Source organism: Salminus brasiliensis, chromosome 16 (genome assembly GCF_030463535.1).
Source record: "Salminus brasiliensis chromosome 16, fSalBra1.hap2, whole genome shotgun sequence".
NCBI lineage: Eukaryota > Metazoa > Chordata > Actinopteri > Characiformes > Bryconidae > Salminus > Salminus brasiliensis.
Genome location: NC_132893.1, coordinates 24,856,373 through 24,878,221, shown reverse-complemented (window position 1 = coordinate 24,878,221; position 21,849 = coordinate 24,856,373). Strand labels below are relative to the sequence as shown.

Here is a 21,849-nt window from a genome sequence, read left to right as displayed (position 1 = left end):
TTGGTGCAGTTAATGGCGTCTACTTACAGTTTCTGCTTTGTGGGCATCAATTCTTGTAATTTTCAGAGTGTTGGGCAGATGTTCAGAGGAGCCTATGCTGATTAATGGGACAAGGTTTGAGGAGTCAGATTATTTATAAAGCTGTGAAATTTGTGTCCCCGTGGCCTTTCATTATAATGACCGTGATCAAGCCATAGCCCTTACTAGTGTGAATGTGTGTGTGTGTGTGTGTGTGTGTGTGTGTGTGTGTGTGTGGGGGGGGGTTAATCATGCTTTCTTAAGCCTATTGACACTGCCACTATGAAACATTGATAGATCAGGTTAAATTTTAATATCAAATTTATGTTATGAATCTAAATAAGTGTAAATATTCATATAATTTCAATATACATTTTCATATATTTTCAGTGTGTATGAATGCTGTACAAAATGAGGCCCTAGATTAAAAAAGTGCTTAATGATTAGCTCAGCTTATCATTGTTTACTAGTATAACCGGTCAATTACAACCTTCCATTTTGGCTTGAATTGGACACGTAGTGCAGTCACAGTTTAAAATGTAGGTTTAATGTACATTAAAACATTTTTTGGTTCATCATCAACAGAATTTGTGTGTGAATTTGTGTGTGGTCTTATAAGCCACAGGCTGGGACCACAAGCCTCAAAATGAGTTTTGTGTAAAAAAACAAGTAGCTTGTAAGCCAGCTGGTCCTTATATAACAGGGTGTTTTTGTTCATGTGCTTTTTCAGTTGGCAAAGTATGATGGTTGACATGCCTATGTACTTCATCCCATAGGCATTTCAGAACAATCTGTTCTGCAGAGGATTATGTCTTTAAGGAGGGTCAGTCATTAAAGCCCAGGTCAGCCAGTCAGCTACAAGCACGTCCTACAGGCTGCACCTTCTCATGGGATTCAGAAAGTAATAGATGCCGAATCATTTGGTGCCACTTCCCCTTTCTTCTGTTGCTGGTGTGAAAATGACAGACTTTAAACCCGTGATACACTCAGGTCTGGCTCATTTCTGGTATTCTGTGATTTCTGAGCCTCTAAAATGTTTGAAACAGGACTGTTAATCCAGCACTGGCACACAAAATGTTACATTTAATAAAGCAACATTCCTCCCATCTCCTAAAACCATGTATAGTAGGCGTGTGTTGCTTATATATATATATATATATATATATATATATATATATATATATATATATATATATATATATATATAAGCAATACAAATATGGCTGTGATGAAGCTGATTTTATCACAGCCATGCTGTTATTTCACAGCTCCCCTGACCTTCTATTGCTTTTATACAACAGCTAGGAAAATAAACAAAAATAAAGAAACTGAGCCGTGAACAAACCATTTCATCTTTTACTGTTAACATTTTCGTTCGCCAAATTATTGTTCCTTAACAACCAGCTTGTTGCTGCATCACAGTAACAAACTCCACTCACTCCAGCTCCTTACACAGACCAACACATTAAACTCTGCTTCCCACCCACAGTTTTCTTATTGTCGGTTTGTTATTGCATATTCTTACCAAGTTATACCAACTCATCTGACTGCACTGAAGAAACAGGTAAGCCCAGGTAGAATGAAATTATGGGCAGACCGCCAAGCACAAGAATCATGACGTGACGTGATTGTGCGCATGCGCAGTAAACCTTACTTAAGACATTTTTGGTAGGCTAAATGGTCAGCCCTGGGGGTGCTATACTATAACATAGCCCATAACTCATCAAGCACAGGGCAGTACAGTCCACACACTGCGTAAAGTGGTTGATGGGTTGGCCGGAGGGCTGCTACTTTGCATGTATCTTTATTAGTAGACACTGAGTAACGGTAGTCTGGATTACTGTCCAAATGGCAGGCAGTACACACGATTAAGTTGTCTACGCACTTAACCCGTTGATTGCAATAGCTCAGCTATGCTGTTGTCCTAAGGACAAGTTCCTTAAATATGGGATACAATATAACCTATACGTTTGATCGATTTGTGAATGTCTGAGCCGCACTTCCTCGCAGTGATTGGGCTCGTCTGTGAAGTTAAGGTAAACACTGGAGCAGGACAATGCCGCTGCTGTGGTGGAGCAGTGTGATCTAAAGGGCGACTGATCATCGCTGATTAGGCTGTTCGATGTCTAAAAGCTGCCTTTACAGCAGGTCACCGGCTAAAGCTGCTGTTGTGCAACAGCTGACTGAGTCAGCTCGTCGAGAGAAGGTCAACAACAAGAGCTCAGAAATGAGGTCTGCACGTCTCACTGAAACCGTTTTACAGGAAAGAGGAATGAATTCATATAGCGCCCACAAAGCTCTTTACAGAGATCCAGGTCCACACCTCTTATAAACAAGCACCACAATGGAGGTGGTGGCAACAGTGGCAAGGAGAAGCTCCTTCATACTAAGAGGAAGAAACCTTGGGAGAAACCCATCTGCCTTAGGTCGACCTGCACAGCACAAACAAACAAACACCATTATCGAGTGTAAAGACGAAAGCTGAACTTCTACTTCCTCAACATGATGAACCATATTTCCAGTTTGTTTAACCGAGGCCCTCCCGAAGAGCCCTCCGTACTTCCGCCTAGCATCCTCTCCTCTCTTTTTTTTTTTTGCTTGTTTTTTTTGTTTATCTGTTGGTTTGCAGTCTTGCAGTAGAGACATGTTACTCCCTGGTTGTCTGTGCCCACTCATTGTAAAATTATCCCCAATGCAGAGTTGACCAGTTCCTCTTATATGGGACACTGAAAGGCGTCTCTACGTTTGTTCATTTTTTCCATCCAACTATTATTAGGAAAGTTTCACAAACTAACAAAAAAAAAAGTAAAAAAGTAAATTAAATGATAATAAATTAATAAATAAATACTTTGGAAAAAAATCTTATTTCCATATATATAATGTATAATTATTATACATATAACTATTACTAATTAGTATTTTTATGTAGTTCATAAACATTCATTTTAGCTGGCCCGCCTTACCTGCAGTATTTCCATCGCTGGTGCTGATTGGTTGCCGGGCGCTCCACAGGTAGCCAATACAAATCGTGCAGTGTTTTCCTGTCTGGGGTGCCTATAAAGCAGGCGATGGGCGAGCTGGACGGTCTTCCTGAGTGACGGGAGAGAGAGAGAGAGAGGGAGGGGCGGAGAGTGACAGTAACAGTGACAGTAACTGTAACATCCTACACACGCTCGAGCACTTCGTTCTGTCACCTGTTTCTCGCAGGTATGTGAAACTCTTTATATACTTTGACATGGTTATAGCACTTTTTTTAAATTTTTTTTTACAAAATATGGATGTGCTGCACGTGTGTGTTATTGTAGGTCGTCGTAGTTGTACATAATCTAGCCCAGGATTAGGAACTGACGGGTAGCCTACAGTTAAGTACAGTTGGAAGACAGCTAGCTACTTCTGTCATATGTGAGGACGAACGTGTAGTATTTCTAACTTTAATGCTTACAGTTTTAAGGACTGTTCATCGCCTTGCTACTGACACTTTGCTCTTGTACCGAGAAGTTTCAAGCTACATATTTAAAAATAATATATAGTCTTGACAATAAACACATTTTGATTTGACCCTCTTTTCCCCTTTCTTTCTCTCTGTCTCTCTGCTCTGGGTGGATTTTTTTTTCCTCAGGAAGACCATCTCCGTCCGTGTGTGTTCACCTGTCCTCTCATAGTCCTCTCTCCTGGTCACCACTGCCATGGCTCCGACCCTGGCCACAGCGTTTGCTCGCCGCTGGTGGATGGCGGTGACCGCGATCATTGAGAACCTGCTGTTTTCTGCTGTCCTGCTGGGCTGGGGCTCCCTGCTCATCATGCTCAAGTCTGAGGGCTTCTACTCCTACCTCTGCACTGACCATGGTAAGAAATCCAGGACACTTTGCAACTTTATAGAGAGTTCAAATACTCAATCTGTTTAAATGGTAATATTTTGTAACACAGCTGATAACTTGTGATGTATTACATTAACTTAAACTTACCACTCGTCCCTTAAAAAGTAGAACCCATACAACCTCAATACGGTTCTGCCGATTGGTTGAGTTGGGCATATTTCTCAGATAATGTGTGCTAATGTTAATGTGTTCGACTTATTACATGTTGAACTAATTCTGTAAATTAAAATTACAGTTATTTAATGGCCGTGATAATGGACAGTGCAAAATCCATTTAATATGAAAATGAATTCCAACAGAAAAAGCACATGTAGAATGTGTTGTGCTGTGACAGTGCCAGAGGCTTTTATCAACTGTAATTGAGCTGCAAAGCAAAGCCCCAGTAAAAGCTCTTTGTGCTCTCCTTCACCACTGAGGAAGAATGAGTTCCTCCCCGAGGAGCCTCATTTCACTACAGACTGCATTAAATCACCTCTTAATCAGCATCCCTGCATGTAGAGTCTTAGAAGGGCTGGGAAGATGAGCTGCCGTTCCACAGGGATTCAGTGACCTAACTAGGATCAGCCATAAATTGAGAGGCCCAAGGTTGTAGAAAATGTAGCCAATTGTAAGTAACAGCGAAATGGACATTTTACTGTAAGGAGACGACCTGTTTTTCCCCCCCTTCTTCTTTTTTACATATCACACGTTCTTAGCCTTATTGATTGGGTCACGATTGATGAATTGACCTCAGTATTGATCAAGTTGCCCCACAGGGTCTAAAAAGGGCATGTATTCGGACTGTCTGTACCTGAGCACGCCCTGTTCTAGGTCTTTTTCTTTTGTCCTCTGGAATTTGAATTTGAATTACTGAGAAACTAGGACCTGATAAATCACAAAGCTTGGGCACAAAGCAGGACAGCAGAGGGAGAAAAGAAGTTGCTCATGAATGGAAATGGTAGGAGGCTTATTGGCTGGGACTGATCTGGCTGTAGCAACAAAGGCCTGGACAGTGTGATCTCTGCTGGTAGTTGCATAGCAATGGGTCTCCAACACCTTTAAAGATGTTCTCCAGTAACTTTCAGCCTAATCTCTATCTCCCTCATCTGCCATGTACAGACTCTGTTACCATAGACAGTAACTTTAGACAGCTTTTGACTGACTTGGAAAAGAAGCCAGTGGGCAGAATTGCTGAATTTCACAAAAAAGTTTGAAATAGGTGACTGTATAACATTACATTCATAAATACAACCATTACAGTCTTACAGTGCACAGATAAAGACTCAGTTCTAGTTACTTTCAGTTTCTGAATTTCCAGTTTTCTGTAATGCATGTGTGAATAGGTGGGGCCTGTGAGAGCTCCACCCACACCACTACAGCGTTAATTAATTCCCACTGGAAATGGGTCTCGTCTCTGAAGAAATGAAAGATTTACTTACATACTTTTTAAAATTATTTATTTATTTATTTATTTTAAGTTGAATTCACAAAAGTATTCCACAAACGTTATGGAAAAAAAATTATGACTGAGCCTAATCTCACAGTGAAAACATCCAGGTTGGTAATTTTGTTTTATCATCTTGTAAAACAACCTATTTATACGTTCAGTGGAAGCACGACCTCTAGCAGCGAAGAAAATCAGTACAGACGACTCGTCTTAGAGTCGACTCACAGCTTACTGTATCCAAGCAAAACTACAAAAATGTAAAATGCGATCTAATTACCTTCATCTACACCTAAACCTAACCTTAACCCTTTTTCTGAACCGAACCTTAACTATAGTGAAATAAGGAATCCTTTGTTTCTCCATTGATGTCAGTCCTTTAACTCCACTGTTATACGCTATAAAAAGTTTATTAACAGCAGGATTCTCCTTTGAGTACATGGCACAGGGGCTGGGAGTTTGTGTGCATTTTGCTCCACAATGGTGAAAAAAAACAAAAAACCCAAAATGCTACAGATACATCAGGTCGAGATTAGCTTGGAAAATGCTGGATTGCTCTTTTTAAATATCCTTACTGATTACATTAACAAAGCAGCAGGGCAACATTTTAAAAGCTCTTTCTAAAGACATGAGGATTGCAGGTATTCATAGCCTGTCACTGTAATGTGACACATCGGTCAGCTGTAATCACTTTATGATAAGGCAAACAATGTTAATTTGAACATGCTAATCAGATGAATATGAGGCCTTAATCAATCAGATTAACCACATATGCCACATTACCACATAAAGTCTTAGAAGTCACTGTGGGCATTAGTCCCCTGCTTGCTATTGCACATGATGAAATATGACGTGGGTAGACATACACAGCAAGGTTCCTGTGGTCTGATGGGCCAAGTTGTCCCATCATAGTAGGTCACAGCAAGCTGCATTCTATTGGCTGTATGATGAAAGGTCTCCTAAGGTGACCAAATTCCTGTTTCGTGTACAGCTTCCTCAGCAGAAAATATCAAATCATCTAGGCCTTTGCCCTGCTGTAGAGAGCGTTCCTGAGGTGACCTCAATCACTGTCCTCTCTTGAATTTATCAGATCTGGCAACCACACTGCATTGGCAGTAAATGAAAAGGGCAGTTTCAGCGCTAACTTGAGCTCCTGTAGACACTGCTCCCAATTTCATTCTGACTCGAGCTGAACTGAATTACTGGAGGCCAGAACATTTCTGATGAATGAATTTGAGGTAGATGGTGTGCATGTAGTGGTATGTGTAGAAGTTTTTTTTTTATTAAAAAATAAAAGTATGGACAAAAACATAAGAAGTACATAGAAGTACAAAATGATCAATTTAAACATTTCCTTTCTAGAGGAGAACCATTAAAACCAGAATAATAAACAATTTAAGCATTCAGATAGCTTTATCTGTTATCCTGGTTCTAAATAACACCATCGCTCCTGCTAAAGAACCCATTTTAAATAGTATAGGAATATTGAAGTTTGACATTTCTTGGCCTGCTAAAAAAAACAAGAAGTGGTCAGCAATAGGAGCCTAGGTGCTAAAACCAACAACACTGCATGAAATAAAATACAAAAGTACAATTAGTAACTGCATGAATAGCTAAAGTGGGACTGAGTTTTAAAAACATAGCTTACTTTCCTTACAAATATGATCAAATAGAAGTTTTATTAGTTGCTTTAGTAAGTGGAGCTAGTTGCTACTCATTACTTACTTATGATTTAAATACCATGATTTTTTAAAAATAGTTTTGTCGCTTTAATAATCATGTTTTAAACCCAGCAGTTGCTTATTAACAAGCGTTTCTCCGTTACTGCATGCTTTTCCATCCACTTCACCTTGCATTTTTGCTGAGAATGTGTGGTTGCTATCTTTCTGGGCGTGCTTGCTGATAGTAGTGGCATTTCTCTACTAAGCTCTTTATAATCGGAGCTCAAACATGTGTTGGCACATCTGTGCTGCCTGTGCACATACAGTACGAAGTTTATCTTACAAGTGCTTAGAATAACAAGACTGCAAAAACAGAAAAAACATACAAAGCACATACTACAACCCTGGACCCACATTGAGCCATCCCTCAAACGCATTAAATGCGTGCTTTCTAGAAGTTGTTCAAATTGAGTAGCGTTATGGAATCTGCATAAGTAAAAAATCTTCAGTAAAAATATAAGTTGTCCTGTTAGATCTGGTTCATAGATGATGAAATACAACCTGAAATTTAAAGTTTTTATTAGTTGCGGCCTTAACAGAACACCGGATAAAATAATTGCAGCTGAGAGGAAGGTTTTTTTTTTTTTGATGCTATAGCTTGAAATTTGACCTATGAGTACCTTTTTATATCTTTGGCTAATAATTTACAGCAGTTTCTGTTCTACTTTAAAATGACTATGAACAATTGTGAACAATTGCAGTGCTATATAATAATTTTATGGTGGCATGTACTTACATTTATTAAAGTACTAATTTAAGAAACTAAATACTACAGACTTTAGAGCAGTTAAGGGGGGGGGGGTGAAAAACTGCTTTACTTACATTTACTTACAGTGAGATATGAGCATGATAAAATACACCACAGTTCTATTATTGATGCTCTTAAAAAAGCAATTACTATTATCATCTGCTAACGATAGCTAAGCTACTTAATGGTCAAACAGTGTGTTTTTAAAGGAATTTTATTAGCAGATAACTTAATTTAACATAGCTGGTTATTAGTGACTTAAGATTTAATAAGGAGTTTCTCGATAATTCATGGATCACAGGTTTGATTAGTGATTCCTTCTGAGGGTGAATTTTAGAACCAGAGCTACAGGTTCAAATGTTTGTGGACACTACTTCTAATGAATGTATTCAGCAATTTTGCTTGGGTGCTAAGTTGCACCTATTGCTGATGTACTAATGCATATACACTGGAGCCAATGCAGAATTACGGATCAGAAAAGAGGTCAGGACAGGATGTGATGTCCTGTTTGTAGATGGACTCAGCCCACAACGTGCTGCCCAGTCACCTGGGAGATGCTTTGCGGCCGGGTGTTAAGGCCGTCACGGCATTCCACAGGGTGGCAAAAAGCCCCCCTCTGCCTCTAAGAGTTGTGATGCCACAACGTATTCCCACTTGGAGCATCACTTTGCAGCTGGGTGGTAGCATGTAGATGGTGAGATTGTGTGAATGGGTGAGAGGGCTTGGCTTTTTTTTTTTTATTATTTCACAGTCAACATGTGGTTTAATCTTCTCAAAGAGGTTTGTACAGTTGCTTGCCATGGCAGATTCTATTTATGAACCTCCTCTTCAACCACAGGATTTACAGTGAGGAGGATTGAGGGGCTGTTTGATGAACCATATGCAATATTTGTCTAGCATCTGTAGCACTTAATTGATTACAATTTTTGACCCCATGCTTTTTACAACTGCCAGTGTCACTAAGCTGCTTTACAGGAATCAGTATTAGGACGATATAATCAAAACATAAAAACCTAAACCCCCTAGTGAGCTGGCCATGGTTCAGAACTACTTATAAATTATTGATAGTCAGCAGGCGGCAAAGAAAGCTACTGAAATGATTGTTACTGTCTAAGACCACACCAACCAATGGCAGCCAGTGTTGACTTCCTATGTTATGAACAGATGGCAAACGAGTGGGACAGACAAACTGCACAAGGCCGACCCTAGTGTAAGTAGTTGTGTTAGTTGAATGACCGCCTACTTCAAAAATAGATGGGACCAGGTCACATATAGTAAATGCTGCATTGGACATTTGAAGTAAACACACTCCCCTCTATTTATGGGCAGGGATTCCCCACACTGCAAAAACTTGACTGTTACATGACTAAAAGCGTGTATCTGAATCACCCCAGTCTTGGGTTTACATGACCTTGTTGCCAATTCATCAGTTGTGCATGAATCATTTCTGGTAGGTACTAACCACTGACCAAGTACTGGGAACACTTAACAATACATACCTGCTGTTCTGGAGATGCATGACCCAGTCCTCTAGCCATCACAATCTGGCCCTGGTCAAACACACACACAGTTTTTATCCGGGTCCATAGTAATAGGCCTTTTATTGGGCATAATCCCTTATTAAGGATCACATTCTGATGTTTAATATGCACAGGAAGACTTGTAAAAGTATCCATCGGAACTAGTATTGGAATTGGGATACTAACTTTTGTATGACTCGAAAACCAAATCCGAGGCAATGCCGTTGCCGAGTAGAGATAATCGTTAGCGTGGTGTTAGCTAGCCACTAACACTCGCTAATGCCAAATAAATGTGTCGGCTCTTTGTGTGGCCTGCCAGCGCAGGAGAGCAGCAGGGGAGTTCCAGTCACATCCAGATCGATTATGTAACAGACTCAAAGTGCCACAATAAACTTTGTTCCAGCAGAGTGCAATAAAAGAACAGCAAATTGGTGCTTTTCTCCTCTATCACGGTCTTATCTGAGCTCTTTACTGAGAGCTTGTCATGAGGACTTCCCACCCTGTGCTGAATTTTACTGCTGACACAAGGTCACACAGTAAATTCTGTACAGTTACAGTGACAGCAAACTGAAATGAGCCGGTTAGACTTGGATGGAAATTCTTATTGAACACATTCTATGGTTTCATTTGTATATTAGCATGTTGCAGCTATTCTGATGGTCTGTGTAATTGCAATCAATTAGTTGAGTATCTTCTTAGAATTAAATTGCCATCATTGCAGATCACATGCCTCCCCCTATTAGGGTGTACATGGGCAATGTTCATGAACCGCATTTCCTAGCTGCTCGCTTCACTAGCTCATCATTTCACTTTGTTGTTTTTCAGTCAAGGTTAAGGAGTTTATCTGCCCTTTTTAGTATGCTTATCAGTTCTGAGTAGGCAGTTGAGTTCTCGGTACAATGGTCGTTTCCATGCATGCTTGTCAGTTTTATGTGCACTTGCACACTTTGAGGTATGCTGGCACGTTTCGAGTGTGCTTGTCTTTTCTAGGAGCAGCCCCGCAGTTTCTGGAGCAACACGTGTAGCAGTAGTGTGATAGATCAGCCACGCCAGCTATAAAGATCTGAAGCTTATGTCACCTCAGACGTTCCAGAGTTCCAGTCACATGACTTTTCAGCCCTCTCTCGCACGGGTTCTGTACCACTAGCTCAGCCTTCTAAGCTTGTGTCGGTCAGCAAAAAAAATCACAGCGGATGGTGAAGACATCCTGTTTTCATGTATCCTGTGCTCTCTGAGCCAGATCTTTTCTGCTGTGCTTGTAGTTGCAGAAAGTGTGATTGTGGATGTTAAAAGCTGGAGTAGATATACATACATATGTACATATGTCTTTCAGATTTAGGAACATCTGAGGGATACATGAGCAAACTATCTATGCTTTTGTGGAAAAAGTGTACTAGTGTACGGTGTGTTCATGCTCAGTGTACCATATATGGACAAAAGTATTGGAACACCCACACATTATACCTACAGAAGTTTTTTTGGACATCATTCTAAATCCGTAGGCATTAATATGGAGTTTGTCGCCCTTTGCAGCTCTTGCAGCAGGATTTAGAATGCAGTTATTAATCCTCCTCATCACTCACTCACTCACAGTTGATGGTGGAATATCGAAGTGGGAGGAAAGTTCACTGACTGTACCATGCTGGAATCCAGTGAGCTCTTTAGGTAGTCTGCATGGCTAGGTGTTTGATTGTATACTCCAATGGGACTGAATAAAATTAGCTAAACTAAAGACTGTGTCTAAACGTTTGTGGACAAACTCCCCAAGTATTCAGCTCTTCTTAAGTATTCAGCTGTCTGGCAGTGGAATTGTCTTTTCTAAGTCAATTATTACTCTTCATTCAGTTTTTTTGGGACGAGTTGGAGTGACGTCTACGATCCATAGCTAGCCATCCAATGTCAGTGACCTCTACTCCTGGATAATGTTCTTCAGGGTGAATGCAGTGAAATCTTTAGAGCCCCATGTTCCAAAACCTTGTTGAAGGCCTTCCCAGAGGAATGGAGACTTTTACTGCAGCTCTCGGATTTAATACTTATTAATATTCTTGATTTTGGAGGAAACTTTGGATGATCTCCAACTCTTGGCCATAGTGTACTGTTCTGGAGGTCCATAGTTTTTTTCTGGCAGTGATTAATGTCTGTTATTTAAGAGGGGCTGTTTTTATAATCGTTGACTGCTTCTACTTTTCAGCCACTTAGAACCACTGGTAAATAAAGTCAGTGTGTTAATCCAATAAAACAAGAGGTGCCTCTAAGCTCTATTCTTGTCATAATCCTTATTCCCTTGCCACTCTGTCTGCTTCTTCCTGACTGTAATCCTGGCCCTAATCCTTTTTACGGAGCCCGATAAATGAATTAATGGGATTGTATTGATTAGAAGAGATTACATTGATTTAATAGAGCTTATGGTGTCGAAATGAATTGGCTAAACATTATGTCTCCTCTCCTCTGCTTCCACAGGTAACAGCTCCACCTTCAACGTCTCCCTGCCGTCTGTAGCTTCATCAGCAGGGGGTGAGGGAGATTACCAGTATGAGGACGATCAGCAGGTGCCTCACGATGATGGAGTGGAGGTGGTTCCTCTGAAGCCGGTGGACCAGGTTATGCGTATGAACGGCTGGCTGATCTGTAAAGAGCAGGATGAGATTCTGAACTTGGCCTTCACCGTCGGCTCCTGCTTCCTGAGCGCCATCGCCCTGCCCCTCGGCATCGTCATGGACAAATACGGACCACGCAAACTCCGCCTGACTGGCAGGTTGGTTTTGTAGAAATAAAGAGGACACCCTGACAAGTGTGCTGTTTGGCCGATGACATAAATGCTTTAAAAGAAGTCTTTAGGTTTTTTTGTCACCTTAAAATCAATAATAGGTATCACCATCGGTTTTCTTATTAATTGTACTGCAAATTCAATATCATGTGTCTAACTTCAACACTCTTACCGCTCTGATTACAGTGCCTGCTTTGGCTTGTCATGCCTGCTTATCGCCTATGGAGCCAGCAACCCCAGAGGTAAGAGCACTGCCAATTTGCAGCTTGGTGCATTGCGTTCTCTACTGTAATCCATGTTTCATGTAATCATGTGTCGGTAGACACTGACGTTTTGGAAAATTGTTATAGTTAGATGTTTTTTCCAACATTAGTGCAAAATCTGATAAAGGTTTTGTTTGTGCTTTTTCCAGAACTTTCCGTCCTCATATTTATTGCTCTGATCTTTAATGGCTTTGGAGGAATGTGTATGACCTTCACATCACTTACGGTAAGTGTCTAACTGTCAGTTGGTCTTTCTTTAAATGCAGTGCTACTGTTTTATTGAGGTTTGATTTTTCTGACCTCTTCCCCCAAACCCAATCCTCCCCCAAAAAATATTTCTCTCTCTGTCTCTCTCTCACTGTTGCGCTTGCTCTCTCCTCTCTTTGGTTGCTTGGCTCAGTGCCCAGGCTGCTCTCTCTGTCCATTATGACTCTTCTTGTACAGAAAGGCCTCTAAAGAGAGAAGAAAAAAGTGAGAGAGGAAGGAAAAGAAAAGGAGGGACAGGGGGTTGACTAATGTGGAGTTCATCTGTTCGTTTGTCATCCTAGCCTTGTTTATCTCCACCATTTAGCAGAACAGAAACCAAGCAACACACAGCATTCCTCTCGCACACTTTTTCTTTCTTTTTCGCTTTTCACTTCTTTCCAACTCTTTTATTTTTCTCACCTTCTCACCCCCTTCTCATTTTCTCTCTGATTTCTGCTCCATTAGCACACAGTGTGCAGTCGGTTAATGATTAGGCCCATATCAATCTCTTACTTCTCTTTGTGGTTCCTGTTGAGTGGGTTTTGCTGAGGCGTAAGCTGATGGAGTGGTAGGCGTTCGCTGACCTGGCAACAATGGTTCTAGGTCATCACTGTCTCCAGGATGGCCTGAGGGGTTGTGCAACCTTGGTCTTGTGGAAGTTTCAGTTCAGTTTAATGAAATTAAGGGAATATTTCTACAGTAGTGTTGACACAAATTATTTGAAAGTTGAAAAATGTCACGTGCCAGCCAGCCAGACACTTCACCTAGCTAAGTAGCCTGACCCTCTTTTGCACATGTAGTTCAACACAGTTCATGCTGTAATTCGGAACAGAGGAACAAGTGATTACAGCAAGGTGCTTGAATTAGAGAGAGGGGGGAAGGTTGACCAAGTGATCGAGCAAAAGAGTAGGATTTATCTGAATGAACAGCTCAGAGGTGTAGGTTGGAGCAAGTATGTGTATTTGCATTTGTACATTTTCAGGATTTAAAAAAAATGAAGAACAATGCATAGTTTTGGCCACTCTCTGTAGCAGATGAACCTATTGGCACCATGTCAAATGCCGGGTGTGGACTATAGGAGTATTAAGACCCCCAGCATTGAGCTGTGAAGCAGCAGAACTATGTTCTCTGAAATACATTTGGGGTATGGGGTTGGGGATGAGGTAGAGTGGTGATCATCCAACATTCATCTGCTTCTCTAATGGTTTTGTTGCTAAATGCAATCTAATCCTTACAGCAATGCTCCAAAATCTCTGTACAGAAGAATAAACTCTATACCCTTCATTTCAGAAAAAAAACAATGAATGAGCCTGTGTCCCAATACTTTTGTCCGTATAGTGTAGGTACTTTCATACAGTCATTGTCAAGCAAAAACTATGTATCTCCAAAAGGAGAAGGAAAATAAGAAACTGTTTGTTTCCTGACTGTATAAAAACAAGTGTGTCTGTGTGTGCATATGAAATCTGTTTCATAATGATTTGGTCAGTTGTTTACCAGCCCTGCTGTGTTGTCCTCCATGCCTCTCCTGCTCACTCAGGGCTATTTGGCTGCTTTATGGTCTCCAGTTCCAACCCCCTCCAAAAAAAGCTTCTGTTGTTGTCCTCTCAGCTCTTAATTGCTCAGTGTTCCCCGCTCCACTGGGCACTGCTGTTCACACAGCTCTGGTACCACTGGTGTAAGATCAGCTCCTAGTGATCATATCCATCATGAACCTCTTTGGAGGCTGATCCATGCAAAGTGCTACTGCTCTAAGTTGATTTTTGTGGCTGATACAGAGCTGTGGGCTTTACTGAATAGACGGTGATGTGTGTTTTTTCTGTTTGTCTTTTTAGCTGCCCAACATGTTTGGAGACCTGCGAGCCACCTTCATTTCACTGATGATCGGCTCCTACGCATCCTCTGCTGTCACTTTCCCCGGAGTAAAGGTGTGTTAAGTTTACAGTATGAAGTGTAAAAAGGCACCAGCCTATCATATTGCATTACACTATAAAGGTCACAATGCCATTTAGTTGATTTCAAGAATTAATTAAAATAAATTATTCTCAATATATAAATATGCACTCATTAAATTGGCAAAATCAAATAATTCTGGAGCTATTTTCTAGAGTAGCCTTAGGTTATTGTTTCTATTTTCTGTATTTTGCGCTCCATGACTGTGTAAATGGTTCAAGTCACATTTGTTACTTCTGCATTAAGACTTCAAAGGTAGAAGTGGCTAAAGGAGAAAATGAGAAGTGAGAAATGAAGCATAAGCAAAAAAAGGTTTCATTGTGCATTCGTCATATCTCCGTTCAGGTGATCTATGACTTGGGAGTGACCTTTATTGCCATCCTGGTCATTTGGGCTGTGTGTGCTGGCCTCGTCTTCCTCAACTGCTTCCTCAACTGGCCGTTGGAGGCCTTCCCTGGACCTGAGGACATGGACTACACGTATGTCTCATTTGCTTAGCAGGGGCCACACATCCTTAGAGTCATGCCACTTCAAAAAAAAAAAAAAACCTCATTGACTGGTTCCTTGTCTGGTTACTCTGCTCTTCTTGATGGAAACCTGTTTTAGAAGGTTATTTAACCAACAGAACCCTTGTGGTGTCAGAATTATTTAATAACTGTTGAGCACAGTTTGTGGGGTGTCACACGATTACATTTTAGGGCCTATGAAACTGAAGACAATTGACAGTACTATAGTCATAAGAGCGACTGGAGGCTGGGTTTATATACAGGGATTAAGGGGTTTAACAACCATTTTACAGAATACAGCATCAAGAATTCAAAGAACCCATTTTCAGTACTTTCTGGAACCCTTTTTGTGAGAGTACACCCTCACACTCTGTAGAACTGTAATGGTTGCAAATGGTAATGTCTCTTGTGTATCCTATGTCTCATTTCTCTCTGTGTCCTGGTCTTTGTCTCTCCAGTGTAAAGATCAAGTTCAACTGGCTGGGCTTTGACCACAAGATTACTGGTAAGCAGTTCTACAAGCAGGTGACGACGGTGGGCAAACGACTGAGTGCAGGCAACTCACTCAAGCAGAAGGAGCTGGCCACCACAGAGGGCCACAAACTCTGCCTTTCCACCATGGACCTGGAGGTGCAGTGCAAGTCTAAGGAAGAATGTAAGAGACTGTGTTTTTGTTTAGTTTTGCAACAATGCTAAAAGGCTTATGTAGCTATTGCAATTTGCTTTTTAATTAACAGGTAATGTAAGCTTTGGGCCACCAGGTTGGCATGTGCAAACTGCAGGCCTAAATCATGTTGTTCTTGTCTGCAGCTCAGTCCTTCACCCAGAGCATCTTCAGCCCTCTGTTTCTGCTCAGCCTGGTCACCATGTGTGTCACTCAGCTGAGACTCATCTTCTACATGGGAGCAATGAACAGCATCTTGGAGTCTATGAGTGGTGGAGATCTTGATACAGGTGTGTGTTTCTGTTTGTCCCAAGAAGGAAAGGAAGAGATTAAAGGTCTTTTGCTGTTTCGTTTTGTGCATAAAAAGGCACAAAAGATATGACATATGTTGGACCTATGGACAGTTACCACTAGTGGTGTAACACATCACGGATATCACTGTATGAATCACCCCTCATGGTTTGGGATGCATGTGAACCACAGATTAATCACCAAAGTTAACAATAACCACGTGGAATTCAGTTTTACTGCTTCAGCTTTACTTCAGCTACTGTTTACAGTAATTATTTCCTCAATTTGGATGAAGAGCTGCGGTGAAAACCTACAGACTGAGCAGCTGTCTGCCATGTGAACAGAGTGTGTGGATAAAGCTGTTACCATTTGTAAACCTTGTAAACAGCCAAATATCTGCAGCACAATCACTCTGGTGTGAGTGGAGAACAGAGTTGTATTAGTGTGAGGCTTGGGAGTCTTGTAGTGACATGGGCTGAGTGTGAAAAGGAGAAATCTTTAAGTATGTTGATCTCAGAACAATGGACTCCACTATTAACTTTTAATGTGGAACAAAAAAAGAAAACCATGGCTCGAGAGAGTTATTGCTCCACTCATTGACTAATGCAAACATAGCAGTAATACAAACTACTTTTAAAACTGAAAGCTAAAATTACTGCCTCACATTTGTCTCTCTTTTTTTTTGTCTGAAAAATCTGTGGCCACTATGTGAAACACTATGACCCAACCAAGCTGTGAGTTTTGTGATCCGTTACACCACTGGTTGATAGACAATAAAAAATATGTTGAATGTGGAAGCTGATGGGAAATTGCTTCAGTGGATTGTCTGTTTTTTTCCCCTCATGCTCCTTGGACTGTTTTTTTGCAGTTGAGAGAATGGAGTTTGGTAAGAAAGTAGACAGTGCTGTAGGGTAGCTTTTTTCTTTAAGTAGCAGTTTTCACTTTCAGCTGCTTGCTGATCCAGCATTTAACCTTGACCTTCGCAGGTCACTGCTCTCTCTGACCCCACTCTCCTGATCCTCATAGACTCTAGAGCTCCCAGTCATTACACTAGACTCCGCTATTAACCACCATAGTTACTGACTAACCTCTGATTTAATAATTACATACCATGTTAATAATCTCTCTCTCTACCCCATATTTTTTTTCCATTTCTACCCACCATTCTCTTGCAGTGAGTCTGTACTCCTCGATTTTTGGTGTGATGCAGCTGCTGTGTCTGCTGACCACTCCAGTTATCGGTCAGATCATGGACTGGAAGCTGAAGGAATGCGATGATGGAGAGTGCGATGCGAAAGATGCCATCAAGTGAGTCATCGCCCAATTATAAATATTAATTGTCATACTACCTTGGAAAATATTCCAAAGTATTTGATAACTGTTTTACAGTTTGTGGTGTTCCACAGAGTTTGGGGCTTATGAAACTGATAATTATAGTATAGTGTAGAGTAGTGTAGTTATGAGAGCAAAGAATGGAAGGCTGAGCCTATGTACAGGGCTTAAGGGGTTAAACAATCTTCCATGGTCTTAAGGACCAAAAAATTGACAAGAATGTGAAGAGTGTAGATCCCTGTTCACCATAGGGAGTTAGATACAAGAGATTCCTCCAAGTAAGCCAATGCCAGTACATCAACATGCGGCACATTTGAACACCCTACCCTTTTAATATATGGCCATAACATATGCGCATACTCAGACTGCATTAGCACATTGTCATACTGTGTGTGGTGAAACATGGCAAAGACATAAGCTAACAGCAGATTTGTGGGGCTGTATCAGAGCCTAATCATTGCTCCACTTCACACTGACTAACATGTCTGCAGTGATTGATCTGCTTAAGTTGGAACTACACTCTGAGGAAGCGACACTGCAGTTATGCAATGACCTCCATAAACTCCTGACACTGCAAATTAGTTTGGCCCAAAAACCTGTTTCTCTTTGTACTGACTGCCTCTCTGCTCCTTTTAGAGACCAGCCCCAGCCCAAGCGAAGGGACAGACAAATCCAAAAGATCACCAATGCCACTCGAGCATTCTTCCTAACCAACCTCATGCTTGTTGGATTTGGAGTCACCTGCCTCATTCCTATACTCCAGCTGCAAGTAAGTACCTGCAAATCTACAGAAACACACAATGGAATCAACTTCAACCTGGTCTCAGATTATATTCCTTCAACCGAACCACCCCGCCCCCACCATCACCAAACATACAGCACTACAGAACCACATTTGGCTCCATAAAGGACCACGTTTGTAATACAGATGTGTGAGTGAAGAAACTTTTAAAGATCTAAAGAAGTGGATGTTAAGGGTCCAAGTTCAGAGAAATACGTACTGTAAACTTAAGCTAAACTATTAACTATGAGCAATCAAGTGATTTACTGATAGGTTTGATGACTGATGGAATAATCAGATAAAGGCCATAAAATTCAGCTTAAGTGACCAATAAAAAGACATACAGCAAACATTAACTTACAAACAACCACAGATAAATACATAGAAATTAAGATTTTCTGTAGACTGTTTCTGACTAAAGCTGCAGTCACACTGGGTTTTTACATTTCATGTCATAGTATTGTAGTATTTTGAAATCTGCATGAAAAGAGTTACTTAGTTATATCTTCTCCTGTTTTGAAACCGCAACCGCACATTTGGCTTAAGAGTGAGCAGTAGAGGAATTTGAAATGTTAACATGCAAGTCCACTCAGAATAGTTTTTTTTAGTTTGTATAGTATCACATGCATTACTTTTTTTGTTTTTCCCCTGATCCCAATATTGATGTGTCGGCTGATACAACACTGATATTTCTCCTATGAATGCTAAGCATTAAAATATAAGATCCATGTCTGAAAGTAGGCTATCACTCTCAAACACACAGCTAACATACTCTCATAACAGTGTGAGTGTGTGTGTGTGTGTGTGTGTGTGTGCGTGCACTGTTTCAGGCTACCCACTGATGTGCTTTCAAGTTAAACATCTTATTTAAGTAGTTGAATTGAATTCAGTAATTGTGACAGCTCAACATTTTAACATTAAGTAAACATTGTGCCGGTGATGATAAAATCGAGGTATAAATTAAGACTAATTTGAATCCTGTCATTCTCCTCTCCTCAGCTGCTCTCCTTTGTTCTGCACACCATGGTCAGAGGCTTCATCCACTCAGCAGTTGGAGGACTGTATGCTGCTGTGTAAGTGTTTCAGCATTCTGAGAGAGTCTGAACTTTGGGTTTCTTAAAGCTGGAAACACTAACAGCTTCTCTATTAGGACTGACTGATATACTGTCTTGGACAAGACCTTGTGGTAATAGTGTGCGTGTTTTCATCCTCAGATACCCATCATGCCAGTTTGGGACCCTGACAGGAATGCAGTCTCTGATTAGTGCCCTCTTTGCCCTGCTCCAGCAGCCTCTCTTCATGGCCATGATGGGGCCACTGAAAGGAGATCCACTCTGGGTATGAACGCACTCGCACACTACAAAAATATGTTATATGTGTGTAAATTATGTAAGTAAAATCCTCTTAGATCTAGTCTACATATTTGATATTTCTATACCATATACCATTATACCATAATTTTCATTTTGCTAGTTTCAGGCATTATTTCTTAAATTCTCTCAAATCAAGGCACTTTTAACTGATAAACCACTTTACAAAAAGTACAAAACAAGTAAAAATAAGTTCTAATAGTTGTAATACTACTACTATGATCTCAAAAAAGAAAAAATGTTGGATATTTAGACATTTTAAAGTATTGCACTTGCAAATATACCTTTTTTATGTTTGGACTCTATGATGTTTAATCATTGAACTACTTCATGTATCAAAAAGGTGCTGGTCTGCTGTTTACTCTTTAAAGAGGATCAATTCCTAAACATGTACCAAATTTCCATTAAAGGATACTAAATTCTGAATGAAATGTAATAGATTCAGCAAAATCTAACCTTAACTTAATCCTAAACCTAATCTTGGATAGTTCATTCGACCTAGTCATGCATGCGAGCCTGTAAACAACAGCCAGTGTATAGTAACAGCAGAGTACACTGCAAAGTAGCAAGTAACTGATTGGATGTCAGACCATTATGTCATTATCTTATGTCTCCCCAACACACACCCCTGTATTTTGTTTTATTGTGTATTGTGAACCCAGTATCAGTTGTATCTTTTACAGATATTGTCCCACCCTTGAACAGAACTAGTAGTAGATTACTTGTATTAGTGCATAGCTCTGTGACTTCAGTCCATCAAGCTCTCTGCAGTACATATTTACACATACACAAACTCCCATATCAGAAATGAGAAGAATTCCTCACAGCAGTGGAGTTGAATAAATGTCACTCCCTCTCTCTCAGGTGGATGTAGGCCTGCTCGGTGTCAGCATGCTGGGCTTCCTGCTGCCTCTATACCTGCTGTGCTTCCGTAAAACCCTCAACAACAAGAGAAAGGAGAAAGAAAATGATGCCAAGATCTACATTAAAATCAACGGTAGTGACAAAACTGAAGCCTTTGTCTAGATCCAGGCCACACAGATCTGGGAAAAAAAGATACAAGAACTGATGAATCGAACTGTCATTTTGAAATGACTTGTACACACATACACACACACACAGATGTTTTTTTCCCTCTCTACGAGGCTCAGCAGACTGATAATGTTGTCATGGAAACTGACAACCACCATGGATGCCTTTAATGTGGACAGAAGAGAAGGGCAAAAACCCCAGGTAAAAAAAAACAAACCTCAGACAAACTCAAACCTCAGTTAAAAAAAGATGTGGAAGTAGTGAATTGGTTCCAGTAGAGATGTGTGTTTTTCCCTTGATATTTGACAGTTCTCACTGTATGTGCCTGAGCAGATCAGAAGCGTGTATTTTCCTCCTGCGTTCAGCTGAGCTGCCAGGCTCTTGGTGCCTTTTAATTACATGCAGTGCAGAAAGGAAAGCAGCGAGCAGACCGAATTTCAGCCAGTCCAGTATCTTTTGAAGTGTATCAGCCCCATGTATTGATGTGATGTACCCCAAACGGGTCATGTTTTAATTTAATACCATAATTTTTGGATATGGTAAGAGTTTTGTATTTGCACAAGTTTTTAAACTGGCATTAAACTGAAAGCTGTGGGTGCTTTCGAAATGTGAGACACCACAGCTGAATCACCTATGCCTGTTATTTCAGTGCCTTTTCGTGCTAGCCTCATTCAGCAATGGCATGAGCTCAACATTAACCATGAAGTAGAAGCTCAACCCCTTTAATGTGCCTTCTGCATGTGTTTGGGTGCAAAATCCCTGGCCTTTGGCGCCCCCTAAAGGTAAAAGGGAGGAAATGCTGAACTGCGCATATAATACGTAACCGTGCCTTGCTCACAAAATCTCTCCAGTGTGCTGTACTGTTAAAAGAAATGATGGCTTTATTATAGGTTTAATCAATGGATCTTGCATGAGGTCCCTCAGTAGTAATATATATATATATATATATATATATATATATATATATATATATATATATATATATATATATATATATATATTTTTTTTTTTTTTTTTTTTTTTTACAACCGCAGAAATGCACAGAAGTCCTGCAAAGGGTTGCTCAGTCACGTTTTGGTTGTAGATACTATTGCAGATGGTTTTATTTTTTGATGGTAGATTTTTCTTTGTTCTTAAAGCAGAAAAAATCACGTTATTGTAGGGAACGCTTTACAGGCTGGGAAGTTTTTCAGTTTGGGCCACATTTCATGGGAATTCCAGTTTTCTCTCTCTCTCTCTCTTTTTTGACTGCTCTGTTTATCAGAAGGCATTTTCTGTACTTGTTGGCCATGTTGTAAAAGTAATGCTGTCATTTGTATTAAGGTGGAAACTAAGATGG

The 21,849-nt window shown here is 40.5% G+C and overlaps 1 protein-coding gene across 1 annotated transcript; it reads left to right on the top strand.

Moving 5' to 3' along the window:
- Window positions 1-3,125: 3,125 nt before the first annotated feature.
- On the top strand, window positions 3,126-21,434 carry slc43a2b (solute carrier family 43 member 2b). Its single transcript, XM_072658426.1, has 14 exons — window positions 3,126-3,225; window positions 3,638-3,864; window positions 11,769-12,063; window positions 12,262-12,317; window positions 12,488-12,564; window positions 14,417-14,509; window positions 14,880-15,013; window positions 15,499-15,695; window positions 15,851-15,994; window positions 17,171-17,303; window positions 17,964-18,096; window positions 19,108-19,181; window positions 19,323-19,446; window positions 20,343-21,434. The coding sequence occupies exons 2-14, from the start codon at window positions 3,705-3,707 to the stop codon at window positions 20,502-20,504; spliced, it is 1,782 nt and encodes a 593-aa protein (XP_072514527.1). The 5' UTR covers window positions 3,126-3,225; window positions 3,638-3,704; the 3' UTR covers window positions 20,505-21,434.
- The last annotated feature ends 415 nt before the right edge of the window (window positions 21,435-21,849 follow it).